We start from the raw sequence: 16981 nt of genomic DNA, 5'->3' as shown, positions 1-16981 counted from the left end.
AAAACCCACAGTTCATACAAGCTGATTGTAATAAAAAGTGAATTTTTAATTTTATTTATTTTTTTTAATTTAGTCGTCCCGGTTCACCGCTGCAGCCCCCTGGCGACTTGAGAAATGGAGGCTGGAACACGCGTCCCCCGAAACATGCTCCCGGAAGACAATACAGATCCGATGGCTCCACTGCAGAACCGCAGGTGCCCCATTGGCCACAGGGGTCGCGGTGAACCATTCCTCTGCTGACCTAAGCCCTCCCTACCTGGGTGCCGCTCGGCCAGTTGTGCGCCGCCTCCTAGGAACCCTCGGTCATGGTCGGCAGTGACATAGCCTGAATTCAAACCTGCGATCTCCAGGCTATAGGGCGCATCCTGCACTCCACACAGAGTGCCTTTACTGGATGCGCCACTCAGGAGCCCCCAAAAGTGATCCATTTAAGACAAACAAAGAGATGCATACATGCTTGTGCTATAATCTTACATCTTTATAAATGTACCACAATCAGAAAACTTTTGTAAAAACTTTTTTTTTTTTTTTTTTTTTTTTTTAAAGAATACAAGAAATGCATATTTGCATCAGTGTGTAATGGATGATCTATATTAATTTAAATACTGTCAGGTATTAATAAGTTGATTTTGATATGCCAATAATCAGGATAAAACAGGGAACATGCTTAACTTCTGGTAATACTCCATTAAAAATTGATTCTAATGATTCTTGAAGACAGTCACTGTTTTTTTTTAGCGACGGATGGCACAGATCTTGAAATCCTGCGGAGAAAGCGTGTTTCCAACTTGAAACTTGAAACTTGGCTCCACTCCTTCAGGAGAAGAGAAGGTGAACTTCTGCAGAAAGGAAGTGAGGAAGAGGAGCAACTCCATTCGGGCCAGCTGCTCTCCAAGACAGGCCCTCTTACCTGTAAAGAAGAAACAGATGCAACACATTACTGATCATGTGTTTAGAGAACCCTTTAGAAAATGGTGATTTGAAACATTAGATAAATAGATTAGCACATTACCAACAGAGAATGGCAGGAACGCATCCCTCCTCACAAACTGCCCCTCTGCATCCAGGAAGTGCCCTGGATTAAATGTGTCTGGGGTCTGCCACTCATTCTTGTCGAACAGCACCGAGGTTAGATTTGGGATCACATTGTGCCCTTACAAAAAAAATGTAATATTATCAATTTAATCATGTAGTCAGCTCTTAAAAGTTAAAGGTCAGTACTAGTTGGATGAGTGACTGCAAGAAGTGGGCAGGGTAGTTTATTAAGTATGTTACAGCTCTGCTCAATCAATGTTAGCAGAGCTGTATTGAGTAAGTAGTTTGTGTCTCCCTCAAGCATAACTCTTAATATATATATATATATATATATATATATATATATATATATATATATATATATATATATATATAATTTTTTTTTTATAACGTGTTTCTTTCAAAACTGCACATTTGATATATCAAAAGAACAGAGTAGGAAGCGACTGGGTGAAGCTAAAGAGAATCCCACAAAAGCAGGTAAAGCTGTGTACCATTACCTTCGGAATAAAATATCCTCCTAACATGGTATCTTCAGTGGTCATATGAGGCAAACGCAAAGGTGCAACATTGCCCATTCTCTGAACTTCATGAATCACTGCGTCGGTGTACGGCATGTTGCGCTTGCCTTCCATCGAAGGCTGCCGTGCTTGTCCGATCACTCTGTCTATTTCAGCCTGGAAGAGACACACCACAGGATTTTTAGACTGACTGTTGTTCAAGTGCTTTGTGTACAGTTTTGAATCAAACCTACCCTTTATCCAAGCTGCAATCGAACAACCTACCCTGTATTTGCGGATATTTCATTAAGTGGAGGATAGCCCAGCGGAGAGTGGTTGATGAGGTTTCAGTGCCAGCCGCTAACAGATCCAGAGTGGTGTAACACAGATTCCTCTCATGGAATCCTGCCTCAACGTCACCTTTACTCTGTGGGACAGTGGAAGGAAACGTTATACCTAGTTATGCACCTAAAACCTAGAGCTAATTGTTGGAAACACAGACAAACACAGCAACGCAGGGGCAAATTAACCAAGCTTTTGCTCTTGTAAGGCAGTAAGCTCAGAGCTCTTTCAAAGTATCCCAATTTAGGACTTTTTTTTAATTTATTTTTTTTTGGTATAGAAAGGACTACAAGACCAATCTGTAGTTCTAGGCTGATGAAAATACAGCAAAATGTATGTTGTTTTTTAAACATGCAATAGTTGTACTAGTAGTTGTAAATAGGAGTTTACATTGGACAAATAGCTCTCTTTCAGTTTTGTACAATGACCCTGGATTTAAGCATACATTTGTACAGGTTACCTTCTCGATTTCTCCGAGGTAGCAGTCGATGTAATCTCTGGGGGCTGAGGGGTCCCAGTCCCGCCTGTGCTGTTTGATCTCTTCTCTTAAAAAAGCAGTAATTTGTTCATAGTTTGAAATGATTTTCTGGTGACCTCCAGGTAAAAACTCCATTACTGTGGGGAATGCATAGTACAGCTGGATAAAGGGTACACAGAATCAGAGGTTACAACTGCATTTACTGCTTAATTCCACATATGAGACATCTCAATTCAAATTCAATGTGTTTGCAGTAGTTCATTGCAAGTGTTTTGTTTTTTTTTCCCTATAGTTAAGCTGTCACAAAAGCAATGCCAGCTATAACCTTTGATGCTGTGGAACTAACTGCCCATTGTCTTTCCACTAAATTAGCTCCACCTGTTCTCTCAGCACATCATTTCAAAATTCTACTAGCAGAGACATAAAGATATTCTCTTTATTATTGTTTCACATGTTATGCTTTTTCCCCACACCTCTGCTGTTTGTATTGCACACTTGCAATCGGTTCTTTGCTTTTGAAGAGTAGATCTCTTAAGTGTGGAGAGGCAGCGATGTATAACAAACCTAAATAACATTGTATGGAGTATGTATGCAGTACCGTGGCCCATATGCTCCCCTCCAGATACACTGATTCGAATATCATGTGCAGTATCTTCTGAAAGTGTCCGTCACCGTACTCAAACCGGTGACCAAAAACCAGAGAGCAGATAACGTTGGAGACGGCATTGTTAAAAATAAAGTGGGGATCAAAGGGCCTCCCTGGAGAAAAGAAACAAACAAAACCACTTCATTCCCTTAGCACTATGAGCACTGGCTAACTATAGGGGGTTCCCACCACATACCAGCATGGAAACAAAAACCATGCATAGTGCTTATACTGGTACTTTCAATACAGCCAAGACTATTACAATCACTACAAAAAACATGCATCAAAGATTTATTTTTTCTAACAATTACATTTCAATTGTAAAGGTGGTATAAATTCATTAGTAATTGATAAAATGCTGTTCCAGAATCTCTTCTGTCAGCCCTATTGTTTGTAACAAAAGAGAACAGCAAGGTTAATTCAGGGAAAACTGGTCTCTGAAAACAACCAGTGTTGGAGGTACCTGCCCGCCTTCCCCCAACACTTTACCCTGCTCCTTCTCAATGGCCTCCTGAAATCTGATCTCCTCAAGGATCGTGGATTCCAAGGTCTTCTTGCCAACTCCAAAGTTCCTCAGAGTAGTCAGAGCAAATCTTCTCTGCCTTTTCCACATGTGTCCGTTGGTCATTACCAAGCCTGTAAGTTAGAAAAACCGAGCACATTAGAAAGCCATGTAGCCTGCAGTACAGTGTCAGAGGCTCTGCCTCAGGAACTGGACATTGCAAGGGTGATACAGTCAAACGCACCAGAAAAACATCTACCCAAACTCTAGCACCACAGCAATCACACGCTTTTGAAACCAAGGCAGCTAGTTAGTCGCAGTCTAGGATGTTTGAATTTATTTATTTATTTAGTTAGTTACAGTAGGTAGTTATTTTAGTATTTTTTTTAAGGATTCCAGCAGGTTTAAATAAAGCCTGCGCATCTATGTTACTCTGGAAATAAATCAGTTTGCGACATTCATGAAAAAAATTTATATATATATATATATATATATATATATATATATATATATATATATATATTATATATATATATATATATATATCACATACATACCCACCTACCTAGGCCATCCGTGACCCTGCCAACTATAGGACAAAAAGGTCGAGCTGAAAATGTGTGCGCCTGGTTGACCAAAGCTTCCTTGACCATCTTGTAGCTGTTCACGACCACGGTTTCAGACTGTCCCAACCGCAGGCTGTATACATCTCCGTAATGTTCTGCAAGCTGGAAAACGAGTGACATTTCTTGATTCTCCGTCAATCAAAACACGCCAGAAACATGTTTCAAAGTGAAGTGCACTGGTAACAACAGGTGCTGCATAGGCTTGTAATGAATCAAATAGATGCAAGCAGTGAAGTGCACTGGTAACAACAGGTGCTGCATAGGCTTGTAATGAATCAAATAGATGCAAGCACTAGTTCTTTAAAAATTATATATATAGATAACAAAATTTTCAATCAGAATACTTTGCAGTATATCCAGAACACTGTAGCGATCTGCGCTACTGGAGGAAACAGACTCAGGGAGACCGCATGGGATTCGAAATGAACCATTTATAACATCTGACGGTACCATTGCAAGGGCAGCGAGAGGAGAAACTCTTCAGGCTGTCCTGACAAAGGCAACTCGAAATCCTCCTGCCAGAACACTGCACTCCGATTAGTTATCATAGTACGGTTAATAAAGGACTCTAGGATAGCTAACCCTAGGCATCTCTGAATAGAGGGCTAGGATGTGAATTGTAAACATTGCGGATGTGTGTGTGTGTGTCATACAGAATCATACCAATAAGATGGGAGTGAAAAACCTGAACTAGCAATCTAGACAACAGCTAATAACAGATATCAGCAACAGGTTAGAACATATCAGCTCAATTTGTTTAAAAGGGACATCAACCGCTTAAAAAATAAAACCTGAAAACTTCAAGCCCTACTTGTGTGTGTGTGTGTGTGTGTGTGTGTTCGCATTTACTTTTTCCAAAATATGTTGTTGTTTTTAAAACAAACTACAATACATGGCGGGATGCTATCATATTCATTTCTACTGTTCATTGCACTGCTAGTAACTACTTACTATTGCGTTAAGCACGACTAAACACGAAAGGGTACTGTGGATGGAGTCTTTGGGCTGGATTAATTAAAACTTTTCGAGTACGGTAATCGAGATCGGTTATGAAGAGTCGACATGGCCCAAGAAGTAACAGAACCAGTACGGTTCATTCTTCAATAATACACTCTCCAATAACACCATTAAAACTGTTTCAGTAATTCAATATAAATAATACACGAGGGAATGCTATTACAATTGTGGAGCGTTAAAAAAATAACAATAAAAACCACAAACCTTGGTCAAATAAATATGAGGCTGCTTCGAGTCGACGTTGAAAATGTTTCCTAGAAAGGGTAAAGGCCAGGGGCCCGGGGGAAAGTTCCGAGGGATCCAGTTCTTAACAGTATCGCTCATTAACAATAACACAAACACGAATATCAAAACGAAACGAAAATCCAGCGATTCCCAAAGACGGAACAGCGACATGGCGAAGCAAGGAGCCTTTCACCCGCACTTCAGACACACTTCTTGGTGTTACTTATACCTGCAGTAAATCAATCTACTAATAAATTCTGAAGTAGTCAAGATAGGGTATTTCTGCAAGGTGTCTGCTTGCTGGGGGTTGCGTTGTGGGTGCGTTCTTGTAGCACAGATTTCCACAGCTCTGCGAGGGGATGTTACGTGATATCACGAAGCTCCATCCTCCAAAAATCTGTGCAGAACTAGCACTTCGGTGTATATTTTAGGACATCCTCCGACATCCGCGGGGGTCACTCGTTTTTTGTATCAGTCATTCAAATTTCGAGGGAAAATCTCTCAGGTTTCAGACTGCATTTTCCCGGGACTTAATATAACAGCCAATCACATTACACAGTCGTAATCTTGTATGATTTCATTAGCTACCGCGAATGTCAATCATCTACAAAAAAGTGGCACTTGGTTTTTCGTCGCCCACACGTGGATGTGGTCGAGTCGTTGTTGTGGATGGCAGTGAAACGAAACTGACGATGAGTATTTAAAAAATAATAATAATAATTGACTTTTATTTTCCTTCAAATTTGCCCGACCCATTTTCCAATATATTATAGAACATTTGATAAAATGTGTATTATTTCTTTTCAGTGTTAGGGTAAAATTTATGCAGCAAAAGTACGACCAGTTTAGGGAAGAACTACAATGAGTTATTTAGTGTTTGAGAGTAGCTTGTAATGTATATTTTATAATTATGCTATTTTTGTGTATATTAAAGTAAGTATTAATTGTTCAGCAAAAGATTTCTATAACTTAAACCAGCTAGGTTTCTGAATTTCCACTGGAGGGGAAAGTACATTTAAAAAGGGTTTATGGCTTTACCTTTGTTTCAGTGGGTTGTTAACTTGTTCGTAGATTTAAAGAAAAATGCTTTTGATTTCAGTGTAAGTTTAGCCCTTCTTTATGCAGTAGACCTGCCATATTTAATTTTCATTTTCACAAGTTATGTGTAAATACATTTTCCTTAATTTTAACTCCATAATTCTGTGTACTACAGTGTTTTCCAAATAATGTGTATTAGTGAATTAATGAAATATACTGAAGTTTGCACATTGTATTAATTACATTGTAATTTTAAAGGAAACCTGTGTTAGAGGGTCAGTATGAATTAAAAATCTCCTCTCCAAAATGTGGATAATAGTGATTATTTAAAAACTCATTACAATGTAAAATAACTTGTTTCATTTGTAAGCATTGAGAGTTTATATCGTCGTCCCAAAAAGAGAGAATAGTGCATGCTTTAAATTGATTGCATTTGTTAAACTTAGGTCTTTTGACAGAAAAAGGCTTTGAGTCAAAAGTCAGGACCTTACTGCAGGATTTGCCCCAGACTGCTGCGGTTAATGCATGCAGAGGTATTGCTTTCCTGTGTGTATTATTTCACTTTAAAAAGACAACAATGGCAGCTATCAGTTCATATGGAATGCAACAATAACCTTTTTTTTTTTTGTAGCACATTTTTGTCATTATGAAGTTTAATCTAAGGTCTTGAAATTGGATGTTTGAATTTATATTTTCTTTTTTTACATACTATTTTTTGTAAAATAATTCAATGCTAATAGTAATTGGGTTTGTCATAAATCATAAGGTGTCTTTTTGACTTGATTTTTCCCTTGTATTATCTATACAGAAGAGTCGTCAAGCCTAATATCTATTTACAGCATTAGGAAGGAAGAATTTGTAACAGTAATGTTTCAGATATGTCACTAAGTGTAATTACTGAACTTTTTTTAGAGCTTGGCCTAATATCGTGTATTTATACAATGATACATTGTGTCTATTTTAACAGGATGAACCTCATCTGGAAAAAACGGATTCAAAATTCAGGTGTGGCCCCGGCGGTGTGCCCACTTTTTTTCTGAATGTAAGGATGGCATGCATTTCAAATGTATTGTAGCAACATCTCTGTTCTCTTTACTCAATAAATAACTCTGAGCATGTTAGCAGTCTGAATGTGCATTTAATCTATGCTAATTATGATCTCGCTGTTATTTTTTTGAGTTGCTAACCTGGTCTCTGCGATTCTCTTGTTTAGGGAACTCAAGTGTTTCCAACTCTGTCCTCGGTGCTGTTTGACAAGAATGAATGGCAAACCCCAGCCACATTTAATCCAGGGCACTTCCTGGATGCAGAGGGGCAGTTTGTGAGAAAGGATGCGTTCCTGCCGTTCTCTGCTGGTAATTGTTTTAACGCATCACACAAGACAATTTGCCTATAGTACATACAGCAGATTAACATTTATTTACTTATCTGTAATAAAAAAAGGAAATATTTCTTTGATCTGGCTTTTTGCTAGTGAGCAGTTTGGAGCTCTTTTGGCTTGCTGTTTATTTTTGTAGAGCTGTGGGGTGCTTGTGTGTGAAATCAGATAATGTACTATGCTAGGTTGTACTTAAAAAAAAAAACAACAAAAACTAAAAACATATGAGGCAACCTGATGGCTTTTAATCAATAAGCATGTATAAGGATGAGTTAAAACAGAAATAAAAAAAAACAGCTGCTTATCATTCAACAATGTTTAAGGTAAAAAAAGTTATATGAAGCTAAAATCCAGTAAACCAATCTTTAAAATCACAACATCACAACACATTCAAAAAGCCTATACTAATAAATCAGTGAGTCTAGTTATCATTCTGTTTGCTCCATTGGGAAGTTTGCATCTGCTTTTCTGAGAGGGAGATTAAATAATATTTACACTAATTATGATTTTTTGGTAACACTTTACATTGTGTCTGTAATTACTGTGGAGTTACTTGGTAAATCCTTGTTTATTGTGCATAGTTACAATGTAAGTGACATGAACATCTTTTGTGCAGGATATATGCAAGTACACAATTGTATCAGAAAAGGGTTAGGGTTATATCAAGCAAAAAGATTTACACATTTATTACATTGTAACTATGCACAGTGCCATTGTAAAGTACACATGTATTTACTAAGTATGCATGTATTTTACAGGTGTAAGAGGAACAGTATATGGTTTTTATTATTATTATTATAACTCCTTGAGATGCTGCAACACTGAGTCCAAGGTTACTTCCCCGTGCGTCTCAAAGGTGTGCAGCGCCTGCTCAGTTCTCAGGGGACTCAGGTTCAGATTGAAAATTTGGTTGTAGTTATGGATGAGACGTTTTGCTTCCCCCTTCTCCAGCGTGCCTGCAAACAAATAAGATAATCGCATCTCAGACCTTTGAAACCAACATGCAGAAACTTCAGTTCCATATGACATGGTGCTCTGCACATCCTTCAGAGACAGTTCTGTCCCATGCCATTGCCACTGTCACAGTCTGGCGTTTGTCTCCTGGTACAGAGAACAGATTGCACAACACTATAAGCGCATTTGGTTAAGGTGTAGTACCAGTGTTTCTGTGATCGCACATGCGCATGGCTCTCTCTAGCTGGCTGAATCGCTCCAGCCAAGTCTCGGACTCTTGGGTGTAGACAGTTTGCCTAGCCATCCCTGTGGATTTGGAAAATCTCTGAATCTGCGCTCCCAAAGCAGGGCTTCCGTCATCCTCGGTCTGAAAAAATAAATAGCCAGATTTGATCCGTCTGACAGCACAGCAGCCCAACACACTGGAATCATGTATCTGTTTATAACCCGGGAGGATTCTTTAAAGTCTAACAGGTTTAATGCATTAATTTAACATTTAAGAGATGATTAGACTTGTATTCTAATTTAAAGTGATTGTAAGCAGATCTTCTAAAACCAACTATTCACTTGTGAACAGGGCTGATTAGTGATGTAAACCCATTCCGTGTTGCCAAGTTTATTCCATGCTTACTGCCCTCCAGATGCAAAGGACTGTGCACCACGCAATATGAATAGAAATGAATGCGCACTTACTGTGTGTGGCAGCAGCTGCCCTGTGGTTTTGAAGTCAGCTTGATGGAAATTCTGATGAAGCTTTTCCAAGTTCAGCCCTCTTTTGCTAATAATAGATACACGCATGGATGGAATATGTATTGACTGTTGTTTATTAACATCTAACTGCATATCAGCAAATAGTTAATTGCATATTCATGAAATACTTACTTACGACACTCAAAGCGTTTCCAAAAAAATGAAACAGCCCCCTCTCCAATTCAGTGATCACCAACACCTACCCTGCCGTGTTCGTTCCTGAGGTCAGGGCTTCTTTCACTTGCGATTGTTTAAGACTGTTGGATCCCTTCTCATCGCGTGCATCCAGCCTGCCTGTCTGCACTGCTCTCAACAGAAAACCAACCAGCTCCTTGTAATTCACCTGTGAGCAGTTGATGAAAAAGAGGGGAGGGGTGTTGTAGAACGTGACGCTTTCATGAAAGTGTACTAGGCATGGACACGATAGGGCCCTATTATCAAGCCTTTAACCCAGACAGCACACACAACTAGATTCAGGGTTGGCCCGTGGTCAATTCATAGTTGGCCAATAATGTTGGCCCAACCTTGTTACGTTGCCCCAAGGTTATTGTGACATCTGAGAAGGACTATTTTAAAGAATAGTTTTTTGTAAGGACTTTTTTTTTAAAACATTCTCCTAGGTCAAACAGTGGTCTTGGCCTTCGCCCTGTACTGTACATCTTTACTTAAACAGGATCTAAATTCTAAAGGTTCATCATAATAACTTTATACCTGGTTTGGACATGATGTGTCATGTTTGGGTATGTGCCAGCACATGTTTAAATGTGAATTTAATTACATATTGACATATTGATATCATGCAGATAAATTAACCTGCTGATTGCAAAGATGAATATTGCACCATTGCTCTGTGCAATTCATGTAAATAGTGCTATTGCACTTCGCAATGCAAGACTTGCACAGTGCAAGATGCCATGTGATCACTACTGTGTGGCTTATCTCTGCTGATAAACCTTGAATATAATAAACCAGGAAGTAGCAACTCACAAAATTGTTGGTATGATTATGGTTCTACATTTTATTGTACATTCACAGATCTCCTCTGTCTATTTAACTGGACTAACTATAACCATGAAGTTTATTTTAATAGTTGGAAAGAAAGTCTGCAATATATCAGGCTTAAGAGATTTAGATCATTAAAACAGAGCCTATAAAGTATTATTCATATTCTTATTACACCTGGTCTGGGCATGTGGAGTCTGCAAAAGTTTGGAAGAGCCGTCTTAAAGTCGTCAATTTAAGCGGAACTTCGTGTTGTAAGAACGCCAATCCCAGCTGTGATTGATGGATCACACCAGAGTGGGCGGGGTCTAATCTTTGCAGCTCTTCTTCCATGCTCTCCAATGCTCTTGTGCTGCAGCAATGCATCTCCCTACTGACAACTGTAAGCAGGGCAGTGCTGAAGGAGGGAGCAGGGTCTAGGAGCTCTGCGTGAGGAGGCTCTGTGTGATTCTGAACAGGGTGCAAAAAACACCAAAATAAAACAAGGTGCAATGCAATGAAAATCGTTGTAATGAACTAAGTATCAATGCAGTACTACCTTTACCACAGTTACTTTACCCTGTTTTGTGATGATTGGACAAGCTGCTCACTATAAATATGCAAAACATACGCATGTACAGCACATATGTCTCAACTATATACCCCAGTCAGAGATATGCATATAATACATACACGTCCTCTGTCATATACTCTCCATCCATCCCTCTCCCCAACAGTAACACAGTACAGGATTTACCTGCTGAGCTCCAGAGGAAAATGGACTTGCAGTAGTGAAGAGGCTCCTCTGTGATGGCTTCTTTTGGCAATGTATGTAAGAGAGTGTTTGATCTCCTGTAGGTGCTGTGACACAATGAACATCCAAATGTTCTGAAGGCTGTGGAAACAACCACACGTTCTGGCTTAGATATCATACTGTATATCATATCGCCCTTTTCAATGAACTACACAATCATCTGAGATGCATTTGTACTGAGAACAGCACCCAAACAAGCAACACTATACAGTTGAATACAAACATTGAAATAAACGTACATGAACCCAGGTGCTTCATGTTTATCTTTTGTTACTCGTGGAAAAATTCTCGGAAGGTGTGACAAGATTCTGGACTATCAAGATGAGCCATGGTTTTGAGGTTCCTTTTGCTTTGAAGCATTTCCTTTAAAGTAATGTACTTCTTTGAAGTGTTATGTGATGATGAGGATGATAGTGTGACCCCAACATATTTAATCAACTACAAACTGAAACTGCTGTATCAGCATAATGGAAATAGAGATGAGACACCCTGCTAAATACAGCATAACAATAACCTCACAATCTCATTTTTCTTACCAGCTCTGCTGGGGTTTGCTCTGCACTCTCCCCAGGTTGCCTCATCTCCATGTTCCCCTGTGGAGTGCTGGGTTTATCTGGAGGTGCTTCATCCGTCACAGCCTTATTAGAATGCAAAGGGGGAGACAATGCAGGGGGGGAGACAAGGCTCTGTGTTTCAATGCAGACTGCTTTATTCCTAACAATGGGAAAAAACAAGATTTTCAAAGAAGAGTAGAACTTTTGATTAAATTGTGAGGCAGTATTATTAAAAGGATCTGACTCTCCTGTCACCTGATTGACTGTGACTGTGTATATAAGGCCAAGAAAGAAAACTGTTTTAATCAGTTGGCTGTAAAATGCGTAGAAGCAGCACTATAAAAAAAAATGAACCTGAGTGAATCTAAACAACATTAGCTGCTCCTTCGTAGGTGCTGTGAATTGCTAGGGTCATAGTAATACTGGGTACACCTCTGTCAAAGCTCTCTTCTTGTCTTGACCTACCAGCACTTTTCATCCAAAGTCACTCATCCTGAAGTCATTAATCCTATTCTGGTCAGACCCCCTCTCTTGAAAAATATCTAATTTATGGACAACAAATGTCAGGCTGACAAGATATAATCTGTTTTTTCACACACAATACAATTTTAATTCCAGACCTAGCAAAGCATTACCAAACCGCTACTGTCTGCTGGAGCTCTGGTTAGACAGCAGCACAGCGACAGGATTCGAAGGCAGGCTTTGAAATGATTGGGAAGAGGGCTTCGGGCATCCTTGTACTCTGATGGCCCTCTGTGAATACGGTCATTGGACATGTCCCCTGTCATTAGTCAAGCCCGATTATGCCTGAGCACATGTCAGCACATGTTAGAAGGAGAAATCACAAATGTGGGCCAAGCTGCTTATCTCAGGTATTTGTTGTTTGTGCCTCACGATTGCATGGAGATGATTTGTGTGTTACAGCTCCAACGCTCTTCTGAGTCAATGTTTAGTGATCACTGCAAGACATATTGCACTCAGCAATGCAAGACTTGGGTTAGGCAAGGTGGACGGTCATGTGAAAATATGTCTGTGGTTTATCTGATGTCATGAATACAAAGCCAAGCAAAGCCAAGCTTATATAATAATGCCACAAACTACCATTTTTAATCTCATTAAATAATGTCTTATTTCTCTCCTATATGTAACCCTAAAATAACAAAGACTAGAATATCAAAGTGATTTACTCCAAATCAGCACGAGCACAACTTATTTTTATTTATTTTCTGAAAGGAAATAAAATCATTACACTGGTTATTTATGGTTTGGTAAGTTTATCAAGTGCGTTTCTCATTTAAAAACATTTTTAAAAAATGCTAATGACGATTTAGAATAAATAGCTGAAGGAATTTAGACTGTAAAATGTAGGTGAGAAATTCACAAATTTAATAAATAAAAATATAATCATGACATTATTATCTTAGACAAACAGCCCAGTTCACACACTTTATGTAGCTTTTACAGAATTCAGCCTTTTCAAACTGTATGACAAGCAGGGTTGTGTGCAACAGAAATGCCATAATAAAACGTTTAAAAAATGCCCACATAACCAACCTACCTTCTTGGCTTTTCTACAAAAGATTTGACGAGTTTGCTTCCAATTATCTTAACAACTACTTCAGGAGTGGAGTCTGTGCCAAACGGAGCATTTCCCGCCATGGTGGCTCTGTGTGGCTGTCTGTATTTTTTCCAATCGCTGTTATATCTGGAGGGGAAGAAGAGATTAAAATATGGACATTAGGATTAATTAGCTTTAAAAGCAAAATAAAGAATACTTCACAGAAAGCAGCCACATTGGTTCCTGAAATATTAAAAATAACTGCAAAAAGTAGTTTTTGACATCATAATAAATATATTTTAATTCAGTTATTTTCCATTGCTTATATATAGGGAAAAAAATGGCATCCTCATATGAGGTCATCATGCATTTGCATCTTCGTTTCGTGTGTCCACAAAAATATATTTTCAATCCAATTAGGGGTATATATATATATATGAAAGGGTATATAAAACCTATATATAGGATATATATATATATATATATATATATATATAATCAGTCCCCATATGAGGTCGCCATGCATGAAAGGGTTAATAAAACCCTTTAGTTAGGAGGAAGCATGTATTGATCCCAGGTGTATAAACACCTTATTGGGAGGCTCAGACCGTACAACAAAGATAGTTGTTTAATTTTATTTTTTGCATGGTTGACAGTTTCTTTATCAATAGTCTAAGAATCCCACAAAACCCCTAGGACCGTTTTTATAGATAAATATGTATTTTTATAAAATAAAAATATGTTATATAGCAATGGGGGACACTGTGGTGGTGTGCGTTGTAACAATAAGGCATGATTTATCTGAAGAGAGAACATGCCTCTTTAAGCACGCTTTCTGTAATTCCACCTGTTTGTTGCATGTTTCTTTCTGATCTTCAATTACATTTGTTTTCATCTAACATGTCTGTTTAAAAAGGACTTGCATAACTTATTATCATAGGATGCATTTTAGACACAATGGAGAAAGGAAAGTGGAGCATCCAGTGCTAAGTGTCTTTGCTTGCCCCTTGTCTTCATGCAGAAGTGTTGATGTTAACTACAGGCTACTGTACAGGCTACCTGTAATGAGAGCTTTCAGACACCAGGGGGAACCACCACCGGGGATTAGTAACTAACAGAAACAAAGGTGTGGTATTTTACAGAACCCAGTGCGCTGCTGGGCTTTCTGGAGTACTTGAAAAGAAGCACTGACCTGAACAGGAGGGAATAGCAGAGTGTACTGCAGAGGGGTGCAGCCTCTTACAACCATTGCAATTATATTTATGTCAACTGCTGTACACCGAGAACAATAAATAACACTTACCTCAGTAATTAAAATGGCTATTCGTTAAGTTGCAGCACTTAAGATTTCTGATATATGTAGCCAACCACTCCGGTAATTATTAAACTATTAGATAAGTTTCTATGCCCATTAAAATGGTATTCTCTAGTAAATAGTCTTGCATCTTAATAGTCCAATGGTATAAGTGCAAACCTCATAAAAATATACATACATACATACCTACATACATACATACTCTCCATTTGATATCTGCAATAGTTCTCTGTGCCTTTCAATTCTTACCTGCAGAGGTGATGGTTATTGTGGTCGGACTGAAAGAACAGCAGAAAACTAGGACTGCTGAAGGCTGTCTGGTTTCACAGAGATGGTGCCTGTGGCGATGCAGGCTGAGAAACACTCCTAGCATGCCAATGGGAACACTGCCAGTCCTCTGTGTTCCCTGCTCCATGGCTACCCTGTGCAAACCTGCCCTACTGACCTAGTGCAGTCGTGATGGAATGCTGTGTACACAGGAGTCTATTCAGAAAGAGAACACCTCTAGTTCAAAGTGCAAGTTCTAGTTTCACCACAACATTTTGGAACAAAACATACGTTAAAGAGTGAGGCTGTACCTACTGTACTGGGATAAAGAATCCATAGGATTTAATTCACACAAAAATACCATACGATCAAGATAAAACATTATGAACGTCAAAAAAGTTTTAAAAAATGAACAGTAATTCATGTCAAATTAATATTTGAAACATGTTTTATTTTTTCTTGAGCATGAATATGAAAATGACCTCTTTCATACTTCAAACCACACTGTGTACTGTAAGTATATGTATCCTCTAGTTTTATAACAAAGTTCGTTTCAAGGTAGTAACTCTTTAGTGTTCAAATAGAAATGGAACCCTCTGTTCAAAACATCACCCTCCCTTCCACGATCTCATTGGATGCCACACACACAATGTACAGCATCTCCAGGCCAATTCAATTTAGCTCTATTCAATTTGGGAAACTAGACGGGAAAAATTGCAGTGACTTTTCAGCCTCCACATAATACATCCTGAAAGACACTCATTCATTTCTCTTCATGTGCTGAGCTTCACTGCCAGCGTCTAATAGAAGGCAGATATGAAGAGGTGCAGTGCAAACAAAGTTTGAATTTCAATTCACATTATAATAGACTGTGGGCCCCGTTTCACAAAGCATAACTCATGAGTTATTTTAAATAACGTCTGTATTGAATGATTGCATCAGTGTTGTATTCATGTGTTATATACTTGGTTGAGAAACGCACCATTAACAGTCTAGAATAGTTTTATCACAGAAAAGAAAGATAATCATAATTTATGAACAGGGACTTAGATTTCAAAACCGATTTGGTATTGATAGTATAGTTTACTCCCCTTATTTGAGTCATTCAATAATATTGTGTATTTCCTTCCATTGCCTTGTAGGTACTCTCAATCCATTAGTTGTTCTTATACTTTGCTCGTCCCGTTACCCACTCTGACAAGAAAATGCATTGGGATTTTGATTTTAATTTTAGATACAATGGCAACGTCTATCCATTAGATGGCAGTATAGAGCTCTTTTTTTTGATGCAGCGTAAAACACAAAGGAACTGGGATCCATGCAATATGTGCAGGTACATCAACTATTCTGCACTGTCTGCAGGAATATGTCTTTCCCTACCATATACTGCAGTTCATAATTTACAGTGCAGTTAACACATAATCGTCATTTGACGATGGAACTCCATACATTAGCAACATGCATCTAATAAAGTTATTTTTAACCGTCTGTATAATTTTGTAAGTATTAAATAGCAAACAACGTCTGCATAGCGCAGTTAATGTACCTGCATTTTGAAGTCACTGAAACGGCTGTTTATTGCTGTACAGTGTGATGCATTATGTGATTGCAGATCTAGATGTCGTTATTTCTATGTACTGTTGAAGTAGTCTTTCCAGTCCCTTGAGGGTGGCAGATGTACTGTTTGTATTTAGAAATGTCACTGGGGTCAGGGTACTTGTGAAAACCCTGGGAACTGGGTTGTTTCAATTTTCAAAGGCTCTATGTAGACTTTTGTTTTCCAGCTCAAAATGAAATAATAGTCAAATATTTGTTTAAACTTAAAAAAGAATAGTACAAGCATGAAAAGCACATGCTAGTCTAGCACTGTAATACTAATATTGTGATGAATCAGTGCATGCTCAGCGTTTGGCTGTTCCTAGGAGTCGTCTAAAATCAAGAGAGCCAAGGGCTTTCAGTTGTTTTCCTCGCTGCCTTTGGAACTCCATCCTGAGTCCTGTC

At 38.6% G+C, this 16981-nt stretch overlaps 3 protein-coding genes across 5 annotated transcripts; all 3 read right to left on the bottom strand.

Moving 5' to 3' along the window:
- Nucleotides 1-587: 587 nt before the first annotated feature.
- Nucleotides 588-5743, bottom strand: LOC121327058 (cytochrome P450 2J2-like). Its single transcript, XM_041270851.1, has 8 exons — nt 5351-5743; nt 4069-4231; nt 3419-3637; nt 2829-3114; nt 2338-2422; nt 1538-1712; nt 1013-1156; nt 588-910 (listed from the first exon to the last, which is right to left on the bottom strand). The coding sequence occupies exons 1-8, from the start codon at nt 5540-5542 to the stop codon at nt 735-737; spliced, it is 1440 nt and encodes a 479-aa protein (XP_041126785.1). The 5' UTR covers nt 5543-5743; the 3' UTR covers nt 588-734.
- Nucleotides 1637-2611, bottom strand: LOC121326991 (cytochrome P450 2J2-like). The gene is made up of 3 exons (XM_041270705.1): nt 2338-2611; nt 1821-1962; nt 1637-1712 (listed from the first exon to the last, which is right to left on the bottom strand). Exons 1-3 carry the CDS (start codon nt 2488-2490, stop codon nt 1708-1710), a joined length of 300 nt encoding a protein of 99 aa, XP_041126639.1. The 5' UTR covers nt 2491-2611; the 3' UTR covers nt 1637-1707.
- Nucleotides 5744-7996: 2253 nt separating the features above from the next.
- Nucleotides 7997-15098, bottom strand: LOC121326561 (uncharacterized protein C1orf87). Of its 3 annotated transcripts, XM_041269899.1 has the most exons (9): nt 14963-15098; nt 13399-13545; nt 11823-12000; nt 11230-11367; nt 10671-10943; nt 9695-9834; nt 9435-9519; nt 8946-9108; nt 7998-8743 (listed from the first exon to the last, which is right to left on the bottom strand). In XM_041269899.1, exons 2-9 carry the CDS (start codon nt 13497-13499, stop codon nt 8583-8585), a joined length of 1239 nt encoding a protein of 412 aa, XP_041125833.1. In that variant the 5' UTR covers nt 13500-13545; nt 14963-15098; the 3' UTR covers nt 7998-8582. The 3 variants fall into 3 exon arrangements, with proteins under 3 accessions (XP_041125834.1, XP_041125833.1, XP_041125835.1); XM_041269900.1 differs by lacking the exon at nt 14963-15098 and having other exon boundaries at nt 7997-8743; nt 11823-11924; nt 13399-13486; XM_041269901.1 differs by lacking the exon at nt 10671-10943 and having other exon boundaries at nt 14963-15097.
- Nucleotides 15099-16981: the final 1883 nt, after the last annotated feature.

Source organism: Polyodon spathula, chromosome 14 (genome assembly GCF_017654505.1).
Source record: "Polyodon spathula isolate WHYD16114869_AA chromosome 14, ASM1765450v1, whole genome shotgun sequence".
Taxonomy (NCBI): Eukaryota; Metazoa; Chordata; class Actinopteri; order Acipenseriformes; family Polyodontidae; genus Polyodon; species Polyodon spathula.
Note: the sequence above shows the minus strand (reverse complement) of the source record. Positions and strands in the feature narration are given on the sequence as shown.

Coding starts and splice junctions, on each gene's coding strand:
- LOC121327058 (XM_041270851.1), bottom strand. CDS start 5,542: ATGTCGCTGTTCCGTCTTTGGGAATCGCTGGATTTTCGTTTCGTTTTG. Junction 4,232..5,350: donor CTCATATTTATTTGACCAAG/GTTTGTGGTTTT, acceptor CTCGTTTTCCAG/CTTGCAGAACATTACGGAGA. Junction 3,115..3,418: donor AGACCAGTTTTCCCTGAATT/AACCTTGCTGTT, acceptor TCTTTTCTCCAG/GGAGGCCCTTTGATCCCCAC.
- LOC121326561 (XM_041269899.1), bottom strand. CDS start 13,499: ATGGCGGGAAATGCTCCGTTTGGCACAGACTCCACTCCTGAAGTAGTT. Junction 9,109..9,434: donor GGCAGCTGCTGCCACACACA/GTAAGTGCGCAT, acceptor TTATTTTTTCAG/ACCGAGGATGACGGAAGCCC. Junction 8,744..8,945: donor GTGCGATCACAGAAACACTG/GTACTACACCTT, acceptor ATTTGTTTGCAG/GCACGCTGGAGAAGGGGGAA.
- LOC121326991 (XM_041270705.1), bottom strand. CDS start 2,490: ATGGAGTTTTTACCTGGAGGTCACCAGAAAATCATTTCAAACTATGAA. Junction 1,963..2,337: donor ACCTCGGAGAAATCGAGAAG/GTAACCTGTACA, acceptor ACTGTCCCACAG/AGTAAAGGTGACGTTGAGGC.